Source organism: Podarcis erhardii (genome assembly GCF_964252035.2).
Source record: "Podarcis erhardii genome assembly, chromosome: 8".
In the NCBI taxonomy this organism is placed as follows: domain Eukaryota; kingdom Metazoa; phylum Chordata; class Lepidosauria; order Squamata; family Lacertidae; genus Podarcis; species Podarcis erhardii.
Genome location: NC_138499.1, coordinates 81807662 through 81828261, shown reverse-complemented (window position 1 = coordinate 81828261; position 20600 = coordinate 81807662). Strand labels below are relative to the sequence as shown.

At 42.1% G+C, this 20600-nt stretch overlaps 1 protein-coding gene across 1 annotated transcript in view; it reads right to left on the bottom strand.

Moving 5' to 3' along the window:
- Positions 1 to 20600, bottom strand: part of GABBR2 (gamma-aminobutyric acid type B receptor subunit 2) — a 301965-nt gene that overhangs the window by 13819 nt on the left and 267546 nt on the right. Inside the window, exons 14-15 of the mRNA XM_081872653.1 lie at positions 4183 to 4293; positions 2617 to 2841 (exon numbers count right to left, since the gene is read on the bottom strand). Coding sequence (XP_081728779.1) covers positions 2617 to 2841; positions 4183 to 4293 — 336 coding nt within the window. The remainder of the gene's footprint in view (positions 1 to 2616; positions 2842 to 4182; positions 4294 to 20600) is intronic.

Below are 20600 nucleotides of genomic sequence, written 5' to 3'. Positions count from 1 at the left end.
CCATAATTTAGCAAAGGCACCTTAACAAGCTACTTAGCTAATGTTCGAAGCTCAAAATAATGTGTAAAGGGCTGCTGATATGCCTTCTTCCCACACTAGTGTCAAACCTCCAGGAAACCAGACTTCTCCTAGGAATCACAGATTTCTGACATTACTGATGCAATGCAGAAATGATCCCTGTGGCTTCCAAACCTCCCCTGGAAGGTAATATTTGAAGGGATCTGAAAACAACTTTCAAACACACCCACCCAATTCCATTTCTCCTTTTAGAGTTCCCTTCTTCAGTATTGAGATAATTTACTAAACTTTGGCCAAAGAGATTAGAAAATTCCATTCATATGCCAATCTGGGTAAGTGTTTCAGCCCAAAGTAGATGGACTTTGTACATTCATTATTTTTTATTGATTGACGTTTATTACACACCCTTCACTATAAGACCTCACGGCAGCTTATGACAATGTAAAACAACAAAATTAGTTTAAACAATTAACAATTAAAGAATGGAGTGGGTCTATCTATCAATATTGATATGTATATTAGGAGTACTCCTAAAATATAGACCTGCTTTTTCCAGGGCATTGCGGCCCTGCCCATATTCCCACCTCCCAGAGTCAATATCTTGGAACACATAACATCTCAATCTTACTAGGATTCAGCATCAATTTATTGGCCCATATCCAGCCTATCACTGTTTTCTGAGCCACAACATTAGGAGGATATGAAGTAGTAGTAGTCATCTCAGCCTTTAAATAATTTGCCCATGCAATGTTAACAGCAATGTTAATTGTGAAAACCTGATATTTCACAATAATGGGAAATCACCACGGCTCTCTCTAGTGACATTATGTGGTGGGGCAGAGCTGTGGAGCTTCCTAAGGGCTCACCCAGACTTCTTTTTGCACCATGTTTCTAGGCAGAGGTCTGTGCTTTAAAGCTCTGTGCCTGAGCACTTTCTTTGTCCATTATACGTGCTGCTTCTGCCTTCTCTTAGACCTAGCTCTCCCTGAGGTGTGTCTCAGCTGTATTGCTGAAGATTACAGGTGTGGGCTCATGACTGAATAAAGAACACCAAAAGCCAGCATGTCAGGGATAAGGCCAGGCTAGAAACCTTTCCCTGAAAGGGTCAGGAAATGATCCTTCATTTACTTCCTGCATCCTGAATAGCCATAGCTCAGGCATGGAAAAATCCAGGAATGGCAAAGATAGAGGAATGATCAATTAAAATCTGGGGTAAAGCCCAAATAGTTAAAGCTACAAATATGGTTACGGAAGGGAGTCAAAGCAACAATATTTTTAATTGAAAAATGGAGTTTGCTCCCCCCCCCCTTTTTTTACTGGAATGGGAAAATGCAGGATGAAGTAAACCCCTATGTGATATAATTTTTGTATCTAATAATGCTGGCTATTTCTGTATGTATACTTTTATAAATATTCACATCTATATAGTTATATATTGTATTACAGTCATACCTTGGAAGTCGAACGGAATCCGTTCCAGAAGTCTGTTCGACTTTCAAAATGTTCGGAAACCAAAGCGCGGTTTCTGATTGGCTGCAGGAAGCTGTAGAAGCTCCGTCGGACACTGAGTTCCAAAGAACATTTGCAAACTGGAACACTCATTTCCGTGTTTGCGGTGTTCAGGAGCCAAAACGTCTGAGTAGCAAGGCATTCGGGATCCAAGGTATGACTGTATTACAAATAAGTAAAGGTAAAGGGACCCCTGACCATTAGGTCCAGTCGTGGCCAACTATGGGGTTGTGGCGCTCATCTCGCTCTATAGGCCAAGGGAGCCGGCATTTGTTCGCAGACAGCTTCTGGGTCATGTGGCCAGCATGACTAAGCCGCTTCTGGCGAACCAGAGCAGCGCATGGAAACGCTGTTTACCTTCTCGCCGGAGCGGTACCTATTTATCTACTTGCACTTGACGTGCTTTCGAACTGCTAGGTTGGCAGGAGCTGGGACCGAGCAACGGGAGCTCATCACGTCGCGGGGATTCAAACTGCCGACCTTCTGATCAGCAAGTCCTAGGCTCTGTGGTTTAACCCACTTAGTATTAAAAGAAACTTCTCTCTGACATCTAGATTCTTATGTGTAATTTATTCATAGATAACCAGTCCCCACAAGTGATACTGCCCTAGACAAAGCTTTGCTCTGTCAGTTCTAGACAGAAGTAGATTTCTGTCTAATCAAGATATGGAGGGACCAGGGCAACTACCTGATGGAATAACTGCATAGCCTTAGGAAGGTGATATTTCACCTTTCCTTCATGGAACTCAATATGGCAGATGTGGACCCCTTCCCTCATTCTATTCTCAGAACCACCCTGAGAGAGGCAGATTATGCTGAGAGATGCAGTGATTGGTGCAAAGCCACCCTATAAGCTTCACCCGAGTCTCACCAGTCTTAGTCCAACACTGTAACCACTAAAACCATGCTGGCTCTCAACTTACGCTTTAAGAATCATGGGCACAATCCAGTGAGCAACCATGTCCTTTTGCTGTTCCGGTTCAGTTCAGTGGGGCTTGTGCAGGAGAATTTCCCAGTGCAGGAGTGAATTTAATAGTCCTACAAAAATTATATGCAGATAACAGACCCATAATGAGTCAATGTGCTTACCTTAGGAACAAAGACTAAGCAGAGCGTAATAGTACTACAAAATATAATGACTAGTGCCACAATGCAGAATTGGACATTGGGCTGGTCCCGTGTGAGAAAGGAAACAGCAGCTCCAATGATGCACATGATGCCCACATTGTAAACACTCATGCCAATGTATTTACTGTCGTTCAGAGCAGGAATGCTCACATTTCGAGTCTCCCAAGCCAAAAAGCAACCAAATAGCTGAAATTAGAAAGAGAGAAGGAAGTGATGATTGTTAACACAATAAGCACAGTGATAGGTTTGCATACCAGACATCAAAAGAGTTCTGTTTCTATTTCTATCTGCATTCTGCTTTAAGCAGCTTATGTTGACAAATGCAAGACAGGGCGAGATCCAGGCAAAGTTAAGCACATTTAACTTCCACTGAGTGATTCCATACTCTACCTCTGAAACTATTTAGCCCACTAGTATTTAATTTAATTGGGGGGGGAGGGGTGGTTGCTTGTGAGGTATATAATTACATGACCCACCTCCTAACCACTTGGGCATGAATTACAGGTGTGATATTGAGTGATGTGCGTGCAAGCACGGGGCACATAAACTACCACATCTCCTGGGTCTTCTCTTACGGATAGGAAATATGATATGGGAGATAAACTTGTTTCGTATTGGTAAAAAGGCTTAATTATGATAAATGGTTAAAAGGCTCATTTATTTTAAAAGAATTGCACTTGCTACCTTAAATATACTGGGGCATTTGTATTAAGCTATTTAAAATATTTATCAATCAGCTTTTTTTTGGCTAGTAACCCATAAGAACATGGCATCAACTCTCAGAGGTTACAGCCTACTTCTTCAGCTGCCTGCAGGGCACTTAAAAGGCTGCCATCGTTTCAAAACAGACACCAACCCACACTTATCAGTGACATGGGAGAGTATGGAATACGTGATGATAAATGGCTCACTCAACTCAGTCTTCCTCATGAGGGAGGAGTCTGTAGTCTCTATCTACATTACCATTAGAACTTTGGGTTTTAATTTCATTTGAGCAAAACAGCAACCTAACATTTTAGCCATTTTAGGTAAAGGTAAAGGGACCCCTGACCATTAGGTCCAGTCGTGGCCGACTCTGGGGTAGCGGCGCTCATCTCGCTTTATTGGCCAAGGGAGCTGGCGTACAGCTTCTGGGTCATGTGGCCAGCATGACTAAGCCACTTCTGGCGAACCAGAGCAGCGCACAGAAACACCGTTTACCTCCCACCGGAGCGGTACCTATTTATCTACTTGCACTTTGAGGTGCTTTTGAACTGCTAGGTTGGCAGGAGCAGGGACCGAGAAACAGAAGCTCACCCGTCGTGGGGATTCGAACCGCCGACCTTCTGATTGGCAAGCCCTAGGCTCTGTGGTTTAACCCACAGTGCCACCCTTTTAGCCATTTTAGGACAACATAAATAAAACTGAAAGTGTCCCAGTAGGCTTCATGGCCAAGTGGGGATTTTCATTTAGGTCTCTCCACTCCCTAGTCCATCATTCTATCATGACACCATACTGGCTCTGAGCTACACTTACCATTAGACTTACCATGAGTAGGCCTTTGTAGGCATAAACAATGCCAAGCCAAATGGTCATGTGAGTGTTTTCACAGTGCTCCAAAATGGGAAGAATAGAAATATCTCGGCCTGCAGGGTCAGGCTGCAAGTAAAGGGAAGAGAAGAGAAGAAAGGATTTTATCCCTGAGCTTATATACATGAAAAATGAATATTGTAGTCAGGTCAGAGACTGTTGGAGGCAGAAATCTAGGGGGGCGGGGAAAGAATGCTAATGAACTGGAAGCAGGTTCTTAGGCCCACTGCTCAAGAAAAATACCACACTGAATGGTACATCCGTCAGTCATTACCATAAGCTTCTATCCTTATAAATTATATTGTAAAATAAAATATTAGAAGGTCCTCAATGAAGCAATATTATTTAGCATTTATAAGGCACTTTTACAACATTCATAGCACTTCGTATACGTTATCCAACAATTCGTACAAGACCCTTGCAAAGTTGGTTTATATTGTTATCCTCTTTTTACAGGTTGGGGTGGTCTGAGAGTGACGGCGGGTGCTTTGCCTAAGGGATCATGGTATAGATGGACTTTCTGATGCATAACCCAGTTTATAAATTACTATTCTGTACCAGGCACACAAAGAAGTAAGGGGAATTTGCCAGTGGTTTTTGTATAATGTATTTGTTGTTTTGCAACATTTTAAACCGAAAAGTTTAGAAGATGTTGGCTTCACCAGTACAAAAATCTGGACATTATATCGCATTGGAACGGACATAAAACAAATTAAACTGCAGCTATGGCTGTATTAAGCATGATATAATTAATTGCAAGTTTTAATAGGTTTATAATCATGAGTTATGGATGATAAGTTTTCTGATGAAAAGTTAAAATTATGATAAATTTTCTGGTGAAAAGATAAAATTATGATGAATTTTCTGATGAAAAGATATCATTAGCTGCACACCACCAACTCTCCTTTTGTACATTTTGATATTGTTAGAATTAACACCCAGCAGAAAGATGATGATATATTTGAAAACCGGCTATTCTTTTAATATACAGCAAGTAAGAAGCCCTTGGGTTTTCTCCTTCAGAACTTAAGGATCTCTTAGCCTCTGCTGAAGATGAAGCTTCGTAAGCTCTTCTGGAACTTGATAGCATCTCTGACACTGGAAGCAGTTTTTGGATACTGTGTTCAGCAGCTCTGCATGGGAGTGAATTCATGTTAGGCTGTCATTCCCAGCTTACTCCAATTACTTCCAAATCTGCTGAGGCTTTTAGCTGTCAGCCCCTTGGGATTTCTCACAGCCCCCCCCCCACTCCCCATTAGGCCACCTCAAACTTTCTTTTGTAAAGGATTTCCAGATTTTGTGCTTCAAAGCGTTCACATTTCCCATCCCGTACAACAATTCTCACAAGCTAGTCAGGGGAAATAGTATCTCCTTCTAGATGCCAAGAACATTACACTGAAGTTTGGGGCAATGCAAGAGGGAAGAGCGTTAGAAAATGCAGTCCACTCTCAGTGCCCACCACTCAGACTAAGCTAATAAAAGAAGCATATGAGACAGTGAGCCACTTGAAGAGTGCCCAAACGCCCAAGGCACAGAACGGACAAGACCAGGGTGGCTACTTTTAATATTCCTGCACTTGTGCCTTTAATAGGAGCATCACAGAGATATTTCCCCCCTCCCCACAGATGGAAATAAATGATGGGGGAAAGCTTCAATGGCTTATCCCCCCCCCCCGCCCTCGCCACATTAGCTTGCAGTGAAAAGCATAACATCAAGTCCTATTCTCCCTGGCCCTCCACAGATTAAGGGTTACTAATTGTTGCAATCCGGAGAATTTTGAATCTCAAACGAATGTAGGCAAAGACAGAAGTCCTGATGACTTTAGCAGGTCAGATACAGTAGTAGCAATGTATCTTACCGTAGTCAGACAACTGAAGGTTAAAAATGAGTTATCTGGGTTGCAACCTGGCAATGCTGTCGTTCCTCAAACTACTGGATTTCAGCACTGAACTCCACCATTGTTCATTTTCCCAGGAAGACTTTGCTTTTTTGCTAATCTAAACTGCCAAAACATGAACTTTGGGTTTTCACATTTATCCTGCTCCAGCAAAGCCTTAAAACATTAAATACCTTACAGTTGTCAGTTTCCCAAAGGAAAATCCACTTTGCTCAGAACTTTCAAATCCTCACTGCTAAGAAATATTTTTAGCCACCAGCATTCATCCTCATCCAACAGGGAATCCTGTCCTGTAATATTGAGTTAACTGAAACCATCCTGCAGTGATTTCTGATAGGATAAACAAGTATGTGCTTAGACCAAATATGTATTCATCTACCAGGGTGGAGATGGCTTCTTTGGCAGGAGTTTCAGAAACCTTCAAATGCAGAACATGTGGCAAACTCCATTTTAACTTCTTAAATAACGACGAGCTCAAACCTGGTGCAGCTTTTCACTTGGCTGACCTAGATATTTCACATCAAAAAAAGGCTGTTGCGAAAAAGCTTAGGGAATCCAACTCATGTTTTTAAAATCATCCTAGTAAGAAAGTGTAACGTCATCTACAAGTGTTGTGAAACATGCTTCCAAAACAAAATTCTATACAAGCCACCTCACGTCAGAGATATTCACACATTATTTATCCTGGAAACATGCCTTCCCTTTCCATTTGTGTCTCTGCTCAAACAGCTTCATAAAGGGACGCATTTTTTGTTGTACTTACTGAGTTTTAAAGATGAGACAATGCTGTTAGAGCTATTTATAGATTCATCTCTTGTGGATGCACGTTTTCCCCATCGCTGCCGCTAACCAAGAAAATTTCTCAGCAAAATATATCCATAATTTATTATTTTCTCTCGTGTGGGCTTTTCTTTAAAAAGACACTGATTTTTATAAGCATGATGGATCTGGGCACAAGTGGTTGCTTGATTCTGAACTGCTGGTATAACAATCCCAACTTAACCCCGTAGTTACTGAAAACGACATAAAATTCCATCTAATTCCTTATGTTTTGTAATGATGAAAGTGGGTGGCATGTTTTGCTGGAACTCCTGCAACATTCTACTCAATGCCAGTTCATTCCTACCCAGAGGGCAGGTTTCTACTCCAGCTGCCTCTTCTTTGCCCATCCTGTCTCACCATCTGAGGTGAAATGGGAATTGACAACTTCTGGCCCATCAAGCCGTGTCCCACTTCTGTTGCCACACCCTGTCTCTCGCCAAACTTGGTGTGAGCTGGGGCACTCCTCAAAGTTTTGCAGACCGGCTTTCTCTCAGGGGCAGGGAAGATGAATGGCAACTCCAAAGCACTGGAATGCCTCCATCTTGGCAGCAGAAGTGGTGGGGCGGGAGTGCTTCACCCTGTGTCATGAGCTCTGCCTCTTTAGATCACGGGATCATGCCATTCTTTATTAAAGAAAGGAAGTTCTCCATTTTGGGGTCCCTCTTCCGGTGGAACAAAATCCTGCTTCTCTCCCATCCAAGACCAATATTTTAATTTTCCCAACTGAACTGCATGGAACAAGCTCAATAGGAAAATTAAGAGTAGTATACTCCTGAACACATACATGCCAGTCCTGGATGGATGCTCTGTCCATGTGTGCATTCAAGGAGGGGTAGGAACTCAAAAGGCAAAGTGGAATGTACAACAAAACATTGCCGTGTGTCCTGTAGATATACAAAGCCCTGAGCCACTTGGGTCTAGGATACCATAAGGACCACCTAAGCAAGGTGGTGAGCCCACTCAAGAAATAGCAGACAAAATCTGAGGCCTTCCTCCGCCCCCAGATTTGGAGCTGATGCTGGTTTTATGGCTACACAGATCCATAGCTGTCAACTTTTTCCTTTTCTTGCGAGGAGTCCTATTCGGAATAAGGGAATTTCCCTTTAAAAAAAGGGAAAAGTTGACAGCTATGCACAGATCATCCCTTGAAGGATCTCAGTTATTGGTAAGCAACTTGTACTTTTTGTTTGTTAAAGTCCTTAGCTCATTTGCTATAACCAGGGCAGCCCAGAATCCTAATAATACAATAAAAAGTTGTCATACATAAAAAGCAACCGAAGCCTCTATGAAACTGATGTCATAGGCTGGTACCAAAGAAGTCAGTACAGTGCGCCCTGAGAACCTGACAGAAAGAACCTGATAAGTATGGCAAACAAGCTCTGTGTTACCTGCAAATTTGTAAAATACGGTATTTCACTCGTATCACTGGCAAAACCAGTTTTTGGCATAACACCTAGAAATAGCCTCCTGCCAATCTGACAGTGAATCACTAATGAGTAATCGGCTGGAGATGACTTTTCGACTGTTTGGGCAATCCCCCAACAGTAACTCTGCCTAGTCCCTAATACGCTATTGTGCTTCTAAGCATAACAACTGCTATTCCATCAAATGCCTTGCTGAAATCAAGATGTATTACACAGACTTTGTCTCCCAGCTCTCGGCTGTGTTATTAAGCAGGGGATGTGCCTCTCTCAAATTGATTCATGATCTGTTCTAGCCACTTGAAGGGTGCTGACAAGCTGCTGGCTGGCCTTTAGTACGATGGAATTACCTTATTCACACCCTTGAAAAATATAATTCTGTTTGCCCTTCTCTGGTCCTCTGGGGCTTTGCCTGTTTTTTTTTCTATGAATCTGAAGACGAGGTTATTTATTTAATATCTCCAACTAGAATTTCATTCAGCCAGGGCCTTCCCTATTTAAAAGCAATTAAGGTTTTCCCCTCAAGCTACTACATTTCTGTTCCGATGGCCAACCCTTCTTCGAGTCTCATTAACATTCGATACATTTACCATCAAGTCCCAATTTGCCTTCTCAAATGAAGGATGAAAGCAATTCTGCTTTCTTATCGTGGACCAACAACTACTTTCTCACCATCCCATTTGGCATTTGGAGTAGCATTTGCAGAGGCCTGTTAAGTGAGGGAGTTGCAAGGACTGTGGAAACTGTAGCTGAGGATGAGGTTCAATAAGAAGACAAGGCTCAACTATTCACCAGGGGATTTTTTTAAATACCCCCCCTTCCTCCAAGGAACTCAAACCAACATACATAGTACCCTGCCTCCCTGCACACACCAATTATACTCTCATAACAACCCTGTGAGAGGTAGGTTTAAGCTTAGAAACTACGACTAGTTTGTGACTAGAGTCACAAACTCTTTGTGGGATCTGCAGTTCGACAGAACACTCTTCTTCCCAGGCTGAGAGGAAAAATGATGACAGGTTATTTATTGGGACAGAGTGACTTTTGCAGCTGTTATTAAAGTTGCAAAACAATGAAGCACGGGACAGAGTGAGGGAGAAATTTCTGGAAGAACAATCAGCTCCGCCCAAGGCATGATGGATAACAGCAACAACCAGGAAAATATAGACATAACATTTTACAAGGACAGGAAGAAACACCACAGGCAGAATAATTGCCACACACAGGAAGAAGAAGCATATAGTTTGAGTGCCTCACTTGTAGATTTATAACAAAAAATTCCTTCCAGTAGCACCTTAAAGACCAACTAAGTTAGTTCTAGGTATGAGCTTTTTCCTGTAAGACCTATTGCAGCCGTTAAGAGTCGTCAACAGGCTCATCACAGCTATCTGCCAATCACCCATTCCCACCACCCTTCTGAGTAATACCCCTCCCCACCTTCTCACTATATAGAAGGGTCTGGTGACTTCTGTTTCAGTGTATCTGAAGAAGTGTGCATGTACACGAAAGCTCATACCTAGAACTAACTTAGTTGGTCTTTAAGGTGCTACTGGAAGGAATTTTTTGTTTTGACTATGGCAGACCAACACGGCTACCTATCTGTAATTGTAGATTTATAAATTATTTAATGTGTCAACACGAATAGAAGTTATTAACATTGCAGTTCTTGTATAAGGGATTATTATGATGACCAGAATGTCATTGAAATTAATAGGATTTTGGAATGTAGAAATAAAATCATCAAACCATCAATTCTAGCATGCAGGGCCCCACCTTATCTAAATTATATAATTTGGTATTTGAATGATTGGTATTAGTAATTGTATTATAAATTGGTATTGTTATAATGAGGCTATTATTAGATTGTAATTGAAAACTAATAAAAATTATTATCAAATTCTTTATGGCTGCACAGATGGTGCCAGGCAGGCCGTGAGGAGAGCAAGTGGGCCTTAGATAAGTCCCCCACTACTGATTAGCAGATTCAGGGCTTGTCCACACCTGAGTTTAAATGCGTATTTGATGCTGTTTGGGCTCTCATTTGAGTAGTGTTTCCCTCAAGCAGCCCCCATCCTGCTGGTTTCCCCAGTAAATTTGGATTTCTCTGATCCAGAGAAAACAGCACATTTTGAAAAATGCAACTCCAAGCCAAACTCGAAACAGTATATACATTGCCTTGAGGTTTTGTGTTGTTGTTTTGGAGATGGATCAAACATCCATTTCTGCTACCCACCTCCACTTTCCTAGAGTTGACCCTTTCCCACTGGGACCTAGTCTTCCAGCGCAGAGAGTAAGGCCATCTTTGTGCTTGTCCTAACAGGAAAATACACATTTGGGCTGATTTGCAGAGTTTAGGGCAGTATTCTCCAACCTAGTGCCCTCCAGATGTTTCTGACCTCAGCGTAAATATCACAGCCAAAGAAATTGTTTCCAAATAAAGCAGCGTGCACTGAACTCCCAAATCTGCTCCAGAAAATTACCCAACCCTTTGCAATAGATTTTGGAGGTGCAGATGGAGGAGAGAAACAGGAGGCCCTGTTGTGTGACTGGAAGTTCAGTCACACAAAGTTGTATGTCACATAGTGACATTCTTATACATAGCTTTTTCGCCTTCCCCTATATGTCATAAGAACCTCTGACTTCTTTCAAGAGTAAACTATGAAGTATTTGACTGGTATGTAGAAAAAAGCACACACAAAAAACCACTGGTAGTTTGATTTTCCTAGGGCTTTTAAATTTTATATATTAATTTCAGTGGAGCTTTGATTTTTGTTAATGTGAATTTCCCTGTTGCAAACTCAATATAAAATGGTATTTCAGAAATATATCAGAAGCGGAATAAAGCAGGTAGTTTAGCCTCTAGTGTTTCACTCAGATCAGTGAATCCTTTATGCAGCATTTTCCTTAAATAATTTAGCTCCCCCCCCCCCCCCAGCAGATGTCATACCACATTCTCTTTAACATAGTTCTACCGGACATATTTTCACACTGACTGACTACACACAACTGTCATATGAAGGAGAATATTCCTAAAGCCACTCTCTGTTCAGACCCACCATTCTTGAAAAAAGAAATAAAAGTCTAACCTAGAATGAGGCAGTTTCTTATGTACCGGCAATTGCTAAACAAACAACACAGAGAACAAGGGACGGGAATTATGCTCTGCTTTAAAGCAAACTTGTAATGATTTATTGCATGAGAGATTTAGTAACAATAACAAGGAACCCTCAAAGCTTTTAAAGAGGTCTCTTCAAATGTGCCACAATTCTACTGATTTATAGTGATATAGTCAATATTGAAAAATGGTTCACTAAGCACAACAGCACTAGAAGTGGCCTGAAAGTTTAAACCCTTTTCTTTCACCAAAACGATTCGGCTCCTTACTGCTTAGCTTTTAAAATTCTACAGTGCCTTGTCGATTATTTTAAAAGTAGACAGTGTGTATTTTAAAAGTAGACTGTGTTCAACAGCGATGCCAAGAAGGGCGTCTTGTCATCTGGGCAGCCCAGGAGGTCATTTTGCTGCTGCTAATGCAGTAGATTGACTTCACCCCAGAGGAATACTCCCATTGTCTCTTGACAGACGGATGCCAACAACATTCAAGAAAGGACAGTATTAAGTAAAGGTAAAGGGACCCCTGACCATTAGGTCCAGTCGTGACTGACTCTGGGGTTGCGGTGCTCATCTCACTTTATTGGCTGAGGGAGCCGGCGTACAGCTTCCGGGTCATGTGGCCAGCGTGACTAAGCCGTTTCTGGCGAACCAGAGCAGCACACGGAAACGCCATTTACCTTCCCACCGGAGCGGTACCTATTTATCTACTTGCACTTTGACGTACTTTCGAACTGCTAGGTCGGCAGGAGCAGGGACCGAGCAATGGGAGCTCACCCCGTTGCAGGGATTCGAACCTCCGACCTTCTGATCGGCAAGTCCTAGGCTCTGTGGTTTAACCCACAGCACCACCTGTAGGTCCTTTTAATAACAGCACAGAAAAACAGCTGGTTTATAACGACAGAAGCTATGTGTTTCCCTGTCGCTGCTATGATCTAAATCCAGCATTTACACAGGAGAGATGGATCACGTGAGATGTAACTGTACCACAGCTGCCACATTTTTAGGTGACCCTGCTCCTGTACCTGTGCAATATCAGAAATGCCTCCACTTCTTGAATTTTTGCATGTCAGGTCAGGTTGCAGCCAATCGCAGCTCCCACAGCAGCAAGAAATACGGTGAACCTGGACATTTTTAATCTAGCTGTTGCAGCAGCAGTGGTGCTCTCCTGGCTACCGCATCTAGACTGCATTGCTCTGAGGAAGGCCATGTACACCCCAGCCCTTTCTCAAAACAAGGCAGGGAGGAGAGGGAGGAAGCATTAGGGAAACAACCAGTACTGCTACCACTAATGTGACAGCAAAAATAATAACAGGTCACTTGGTAGAAAATGACTATTAAATCTCAGGGTCGTGAGTTTGAGCCACAGGTTGGGCATAGATGACCTTCTTGGTCCCTTCCAACTCTACAATTCTATGAATAATTATGAATGGAGGAATAGGAATAGGAACTACATGGGGGGGGGAGAGAGAGAGAAGGACAGTGGTGGTGACAAGAAGAGGAAGGAAGAGGAGGAGCGTTGGAGGAGAGAACACATCACTGCCTACCCCAGGAATCTTATGGCGGCTTTCCTTGAAAGTAGGAACCCAAGGCTGTGCATTCCCTTCAGCCCCTAACTAAATCGAAGGCAAAATAACAAAAACTGAAGGGAAAGGAAGAGGAGCCAATCTGATTAGAGTTGAAGTCATCGTTCCAGGAGAGACGCCACAAAGACTGAACCAGGTTGGAACAATCTTAGGGGAGCAGCGCCGAGGGCCTTGTGGCGGTTCCCTTGCTGCGAGAAGCCAAGTTACAGGGAACCAGGCAGAGGGCCTTCTTGGTAGTGGCACCCGCCCTGTGGAACGCCCTCCCACCACATGTCAAAGAAAAGAACAACTACCACACTTTTAGAAGACATCCGAAGGCAGCCCTGTTCAGGGAAGCTTTTAATGTTTAATAGGTTTTTGTATTTTAATATTCTGTTGGAAGCCGCCCAGAGTGGCTGGGGAAACCCAGCCAGATTGGCGGGGTATAAATAATAAATTATTATTATTATTATTATTATTATTATTATTATTATTATATAGCAAAAAACAGGTGAGAGAACCAAACACTGCTCTGTTTGAGGGGACAGATCTCCTAAATATTCCATTCCAAGAGATGAGGTTTACCTAGCTGTTCTGAATTGTTTTTGTTACTGTGTTTTAATGCTGTAAGCCACCCTGGGACCTTGCAAGTTAAAGATGGGAACTAACAAGCTAAATAATAGAACGGATGGGTGGGGACTTTTCTGGAGTACCGCAGAAAACCCAGGTGTGCATACCATTGAAACTTGCACCACAAGCAGCAAGTGCAAAGACATGTAGTGTTCAAATAGAATTTCAGTATGTTGGGAGACACTAACCTTAAGTTATGGCAATGTGTCCTAATGCGGCTACAGCTGGTAGCACTGCTGCCAGAACATGCAACTTCTTCTGCCAGGGCTCTAGGATTACCAAATTAGGAAGTTTATGGGATGACTTAATTAGGCTACAGATCAGACAATGAAAGCACCTGCATGTTCCAGAATTCTCGCACTGGTATGTATAAATTGTGAGAGTACCTAGATGATAAATTAAAATCAAGGCCAGCAAATACCAACCGTAGCTTTCTAGCCCTGTATGCCTAAGCTTCTTCATTTTTCCTGGTCAACATGGAGATTTCTGGAATCTTAGGAGTATACTTGAAAAAACAGCAAGGCTGATTGGATTGGTAACAGTGTGGCTTGACACCCCCCTCTCATTTCTGCAGTCCCAGGTTTATACTGAGTCCTTCCCCGGTGGGTCACAATGCATATCTGGTAGGTAGTGTTTGGCTTGATGGTTATAAATTGGGTAAGCTTGCATTAGCAGAACTCCAGGTTATGGTAAGTGACACCAGCACAGAATTTGGTAATGATCAGATTGAAGGACTGCATTCAGTTATGGGAACCAGATCTTGAGGAATAATCAATATTTCAGAAGAGCTCTGGACATTTTTAGGGTGGCACCTCTGCTATGGAATTATTTTCCTATAAATGTTTGCCAGTTAGCTCCCTTACAGCTTTTACAAGGTTAGCAGGAAGGTCTTCACAAAGGGATCTTGGTTCTTTGCTGTATTATTTCTGGTTTCTTAATATGGTTTATTTTAACTGTAATTCAGGAGTTTTAATTGTAATTTGGGAGTTCTTAGATACTGAATTCATTTTTTTGTTTTGTTTTGTTAGCTGCCCTGGGGATAGGATATGAATGTTAGCAACAATTTTAAAAATAAGCAGTAATATATAGACAGACAGAATAAAACTACAGATACAACACATAATTTGCTTGGAAAGATGGAAGCTGAAGAGAAATGTGGTCTATGTTAATTTGCAATAAGTGAAAGCCAAGTATAAACAGAATGGTATTCTACCCCCCCCAGTGTACCAATTTAAACAATTGTGCAATAAAGCGAGTTATCAAAATTTAAAAACAACTCCCCTACTTTTGTGTCACCTTTCTAATTTATATTTTCAAACAATATTTTCAAAGCAGGAAGCTTATATAGGAAGTTAACTGAGTCACACTGGTCCAATGAGCTGAGCACTGTCTATACCAGAGATGGGGGACCTACTTCAGTCAAGGGCCAAATTCACCCTTGGCTAACCTTCTGGGGAATGCATTCCATTAGTGGGTCGAGCACATAACAAAAAGAAAGAAAAAGGAAGACACACACATACCTCTACTCACACCTCACAATGGTCACAAAGACACAGGCACCAAGCATGCAAGCACACACCCACACACATCCAGCATTTTCAGCCCTGGGGTGGAGGTGGCTGGAGAGACCCTTCTGCCTGCTTTTTCTACCCTGCCTGGGCGGATATGTTACCTTTTGATCTTAAAGTTCAAGCAGAAAGGTTTATCTCCCATTCTAGCAGCTGCGGGGTGCTTAGTGCTGAGATCAGAGACCCCTCTGCCTGTTCTGCAATTCTAAAAGAGCAAGCAGAGGACTTATTCCCAATCCTAGTGCACTGGCTTCATCTCAGACCTCCATAAAATTGCATGGGATGATTGGCAGGTGGGAAGGGCTCGCTGGGATTGGTCTGTCAGGCTGGATTGAGGGAAGTGGCAAACTGAATTAGGACTGCAGGTGAAGGGTTCCCCAGCATTCACCTGTACTAAGAGTGCCTCTTAATGGTTCCAAGGATGGAACCTTGGCTGCAATTTGACCTTCCCACGATGGTGGAAAATGGGTGTTAAAGTGCAAAAAGAGGGGAGGGGAAAGAGGAATCTTTGCTTGCCTGAAACCTTCGCAGGCTCCATCACTGGAAGTAACTCCACCAGGAGAAAAATGACTAAATAAATAAGCGTGGGTGGAAGAAGAGTTTCCATCTTCCTCACTGCTGTAATTTCAATCTATCCTCCCCACTTCCCTATATTGTAGAGATCTGGGACAATGCAAATCAGGTCATGTTACGTCACATGCCATTCGGCATCGAATACTTAATCCTCACCCCAGTTTTATTAAATTGGTCAGTTAAACGCTTGTCCCCCCCCCCCTTCTGTCGACTTTTACAACAAAACTGCCTTAAGCAGAAATCTCCATCATCTATTTCTAATGGAGAACTGAGGCAATGGATTCCAGTCACCATCTTTTGCTATGTTCTCTGTGGGAAGATCAGACCACAGCAGTATTAGTGACTGATAAATCATTAAACCTTGTTTTGCCAGAGTGGCTGCTGAATGAGTTTTTAAAAGACTATTACCATAAACCAGTCAGTGGCTGTATTCATGTCATTAAGAGAGAGAGAGAGAGAGAAGAATATGAATACCACAGGGAGGCAATAAGATATGCTAATGTTAGAAAGAAAGCTATAAAGAATCCGGCCTCATGATGAATCACAGTTCCTTTTACAAACACTAGATGGCATCAGATTACAAGGTTGGTGCTACTTTAACAAATATTCTATCGTTTATTATTACTTGCAAAGTGCCTGTCATGATGGCAAGATCTGTACGGTAGGATGTTCTCTATGTTAGAAGGGCCCCTGGGATGTTTGTGTGTGCAATGCTCTGCAGCTAGCAAGTTCTGAAATACATAGGGTTTCTCTCTGTGTGTCATTGTTTTCCACTGTTTTCTGCCTTCTGTGTGTCTGGGCAATGCAGAAGCTTACAGGACTCTTAGCGCTCTGGTTTGCAAACTGATAATACGGTGTCTCTAGCATGTGGTAGACTAACTTCCAGTTTGTAGACAACTGTCTGAATGAAGAACATGGCAAACCCTTAGTTCAAAATGCTCTGCAAACTGCTAGGCAGATCTATCTTCTATATAGCTGTAAGTGCAGTTATTTTAAATGGAAGTGAATTTGGGTTTTAAAATTCATATGCTTAGACACACCTCAGAATGCCTGATACTGTCTAATTAATAAATGTCCTTTCCTTAATTTTATGCATTTTACTGTGAATCTTCCTGGCCAATGACTTTAAATAAACATACAATATAATACAGCAGTCTTGGCATTAATGAAGTTCCCCTCTCTGGTAATTAAAGGGAACACTTCTCAACCTAAATATAAATATAAATATAAATCTAACAAACAAACAAACCTTTTGACAACATGGGCCTTCCAGTTGATAACTCTCCTTCTGAATAGTGAGGAAACAGACTTCACATGTTGTGTTTCTTATTTTGGGACTGCCACCCAAATATGAAATATATGTGCACACAATCATTAGGGGGAAGGTGTGTACACTAAGACATGCCAAGTAGGCAACTGTCAATCAGAAAAGAACGGGTCCCCCACTTGTGAGCACTGTGTTCTATTTTTTACAAACACATTCTTAAAACTGTGAATGCATGAGCATGTGTTATAGTCACATGTCTACAACAAACAACACATGTGTGCACAGAGTGACTCTCCTATGTACACTGAATGGAGCTGGATTCTACCAAGTCCTTAACCAAGGTCTGACACTCTAGTTTATCTGCACAAATTCCATGATATCATTTCAAAGCGACCTGCTAGATCCTGTTAGTCTAGGCCATTTCAACTGGGTTAACTTTCAATGGCAGAAGTTAAACAGGTAAGGGCAATGAAGGAGTTTTGGTAGTGGTTATGTTCAGTGTCATCTATCCTAGGGCAGATGGAGGCTCATCAACTTGAGAAGGTAGCCATCTAGGAGAAGGAAAACTCTGGTCCTAAACCTCCACTGCTTTGTGGGACACTTTCAGGAGAAGAATAGGCTAAAGAGTTAACCCTACACAAATCCAGAGTGGAGTCCCTAAGATGGTTGGATGGTAATGCCTCCTTCTAGCAACTCCTGCAGCCAAGCTGGTGCCAATCGTATTGCTCTGCTTTCCTTGTCATCTGGGCAGCCCAGGACCTCCATACACACTGCCCAGGCTTGCACTTCAGGAGGGTCACTTTGGTGCTGCTAATGTGGGTTTAAAATGCATTTTTCTTTTCATCTATGCAGCAAATACCCTTTTGGGGTAATGGTGGTCCCCTTTTGCTTTCAAAGTGACCGCTGCGTTCATTGTGGGAGGAACAAGGAAGAACCTGCAAACGAAATGTTGTAATGTGGAGTGCTTGTGTCCGGGGCTTCTATACTCCATTCCATTTCCCTTCCCTGTTGTTTTCTATTGCTCCTCACCAAGACAATCAGTATCCTGTGCCCACTGATTCAGTCATTATTAGGTTATTTGGGTTCCTTTTGGGGATGGGGAGGAGGCTAGGATGGACGAACAATCTTGGACTGTTTCATTTATTTCTACGGGCAGCACTTGCTTCTGTTCCTAGCAGTGCAGGATTGACGTATAAGCTAAACAAGCTATAGCTTAGGGCCCCACTCTCTTGGGGGTCCCCCAAAAATTTAAAGGAAAAAAACACACCTAGATGTACATTTCCAAAATATAAGATAAAAACAAATAAAATAAAACCGACATACAGTTAGAGCTTAATAATTATTTCACTATTAATATACTTCTTGTTAATTGTATTCCAATTCAACAATTACTTTGATAAAATACATATCTTGTTATGTGCAAATGGCTTTAGATACCTATTAGGTCCATAAATTACCATGTAGCATATATTCAACACACAAAAAAACCAGTGACAATTTGTTGTTGACAAAGGACAGCTGGACATATAAAGGGCCCCATTACCTTCAGTAGCTTAGGGCCTCATCAAACCTAAATCCGGCCCTGCCCTAGGGACACTTAAAAACAGTTTCTCATTGTGAACCAGGAAATGACAATGTGATGGTCCCCTGTGGCGTCCTTTATATATCTATGGCTGAGTACGCATGCAACCTTTGAAGCACACAGGCTGTTTTCTTTCATACTGAACGTTTGCAAATGTACACACCTTTGCACGGTAACATCATCTTTAGCAGCATGTTTTCAAACTAGCGCAACAATGCTGTTTTCTATTCCCTTCCCCTTAATTAGCATTTCCACAGGCATTCCTCCCCAACCCCCACTGTCTTTTGAAAAAGAGGGGCTGGAAACGGGTAAGTTGATATCCAGAGGATATATATTGACGTACACAGGTGACTACAGTACTGCTTCCTATTTTGCCTGCTTCATTCATACACAAGTTGGACATTGAGAGGGGGAGTGGCACCGCGCTGCAACAGCAGTAGGTCTGCCCCAATAGGAAGGTGCTTGCTTTGTAAACATGTGCAAAACAGATTCTATCAGCTCCAACAGAAAGCGCTTGGGATGGGCAAATAGTGTGGGACAGAGATGGCATGGGAATGATGCCGTGTGCATAGCAACCCAAAAAGGTGCCTGCATGCAACACTGAATGCACATGATCACGCGGCGTAGAAACACCCTTCATATCTCTTCTTCCATCCTCTTCAATGGGATGTTTTGAGGTTCTGCTTCCTTAGGTTACAGAGAGTCTGCTGATATCTGACCTTTGTACATGGCTGGCGTACGGGCCTGAGCACAAGCCCTCAAAGACTTGGCATTAGTATATAAATTATGAAGTGATAAGAAAGTGCATCTGAGCATGCACTCACGCATGCACGCACACATGCACGCACGCACACACCCCTAACCCAAAGCCTCTGACATTAAACCACAGTGGCATACTCTCGTAACATTTCAGCCAGAGAGTCAGGGTGGTGTTACAGAACTGGGAGACTAGGGCTCAAATTCACATTCGGCCAGGAAGCTCACACTGTCTCTTAGCTTAACCTATATCACAGGGTTGTTCTGGGGATTAAATGAGAAGGGGGAGAACCATGTATGCCCTGTTGACCTGCTTGGAGAAAATATGAATGTAATACAATAATCATTAAAAAAAAATCACAGATGAAAAACAGGTTACACTCCCCTTCCTCACACCAAATATCATTGCTCAGCACAGCCATAGTCTGAATTTCATTCCAACTGCAACAATTTGCCCTGTAATAGTTTCCAAAGCACATGTGCTAGTAATCTGACTGTAACAATTAGCCTTTAAAAAAAGAAGTGTGTTTAACACTTTACTAATGCCAATTATTCAATCTAGATTTGTTAGTCAACGAGCCATAACACATACCAAGCAAGGAACAGGTTGAAGGAAAATATTTGGTACAAGTGAGGGGTGATTGACTGGGTATTTTTAGAAACAAACGAACAAAAAGTGATTTTTAATGGATGGTACAGTTTGTGCCCTGGTGCGAATTTTTGCGACAATAACTCAAGAGGAGGCCAAAACTATGTTAAAAAAAGGGGGGTGCAAGCATGCTAAAGCCATGTTTTGGTTTGACATCCTGATTCAAAATGGTGCCTTGTGTCCAAATGGCTGTCACCCCAACTTGGAAACCCTCGTGCCAATTTGGTGATGATATCTCTAGAGGTATAGAGACGAGACAAGTAGACAGACAGACAAACCACTTTCCAAAATGTATAGGGGATACTGTACACGGTATCAAAAACTATTCTACGTATCTATCATTAAATGACTAATGTTAATAACAATGTTTAAGAATTTAGCTTCAACTGCTTCAAGGCAAAAAGCCTGCAGTAATTAATCTGATCTATCAATAAGTGTCCTTTTAAGGGAAACAGCAAGCATTCATTTGTGCCCTTATAAAATTGTAAAAATAAAAAGTTATTTTAAAAAGATATCTGGTTGAACTTGCAGCACT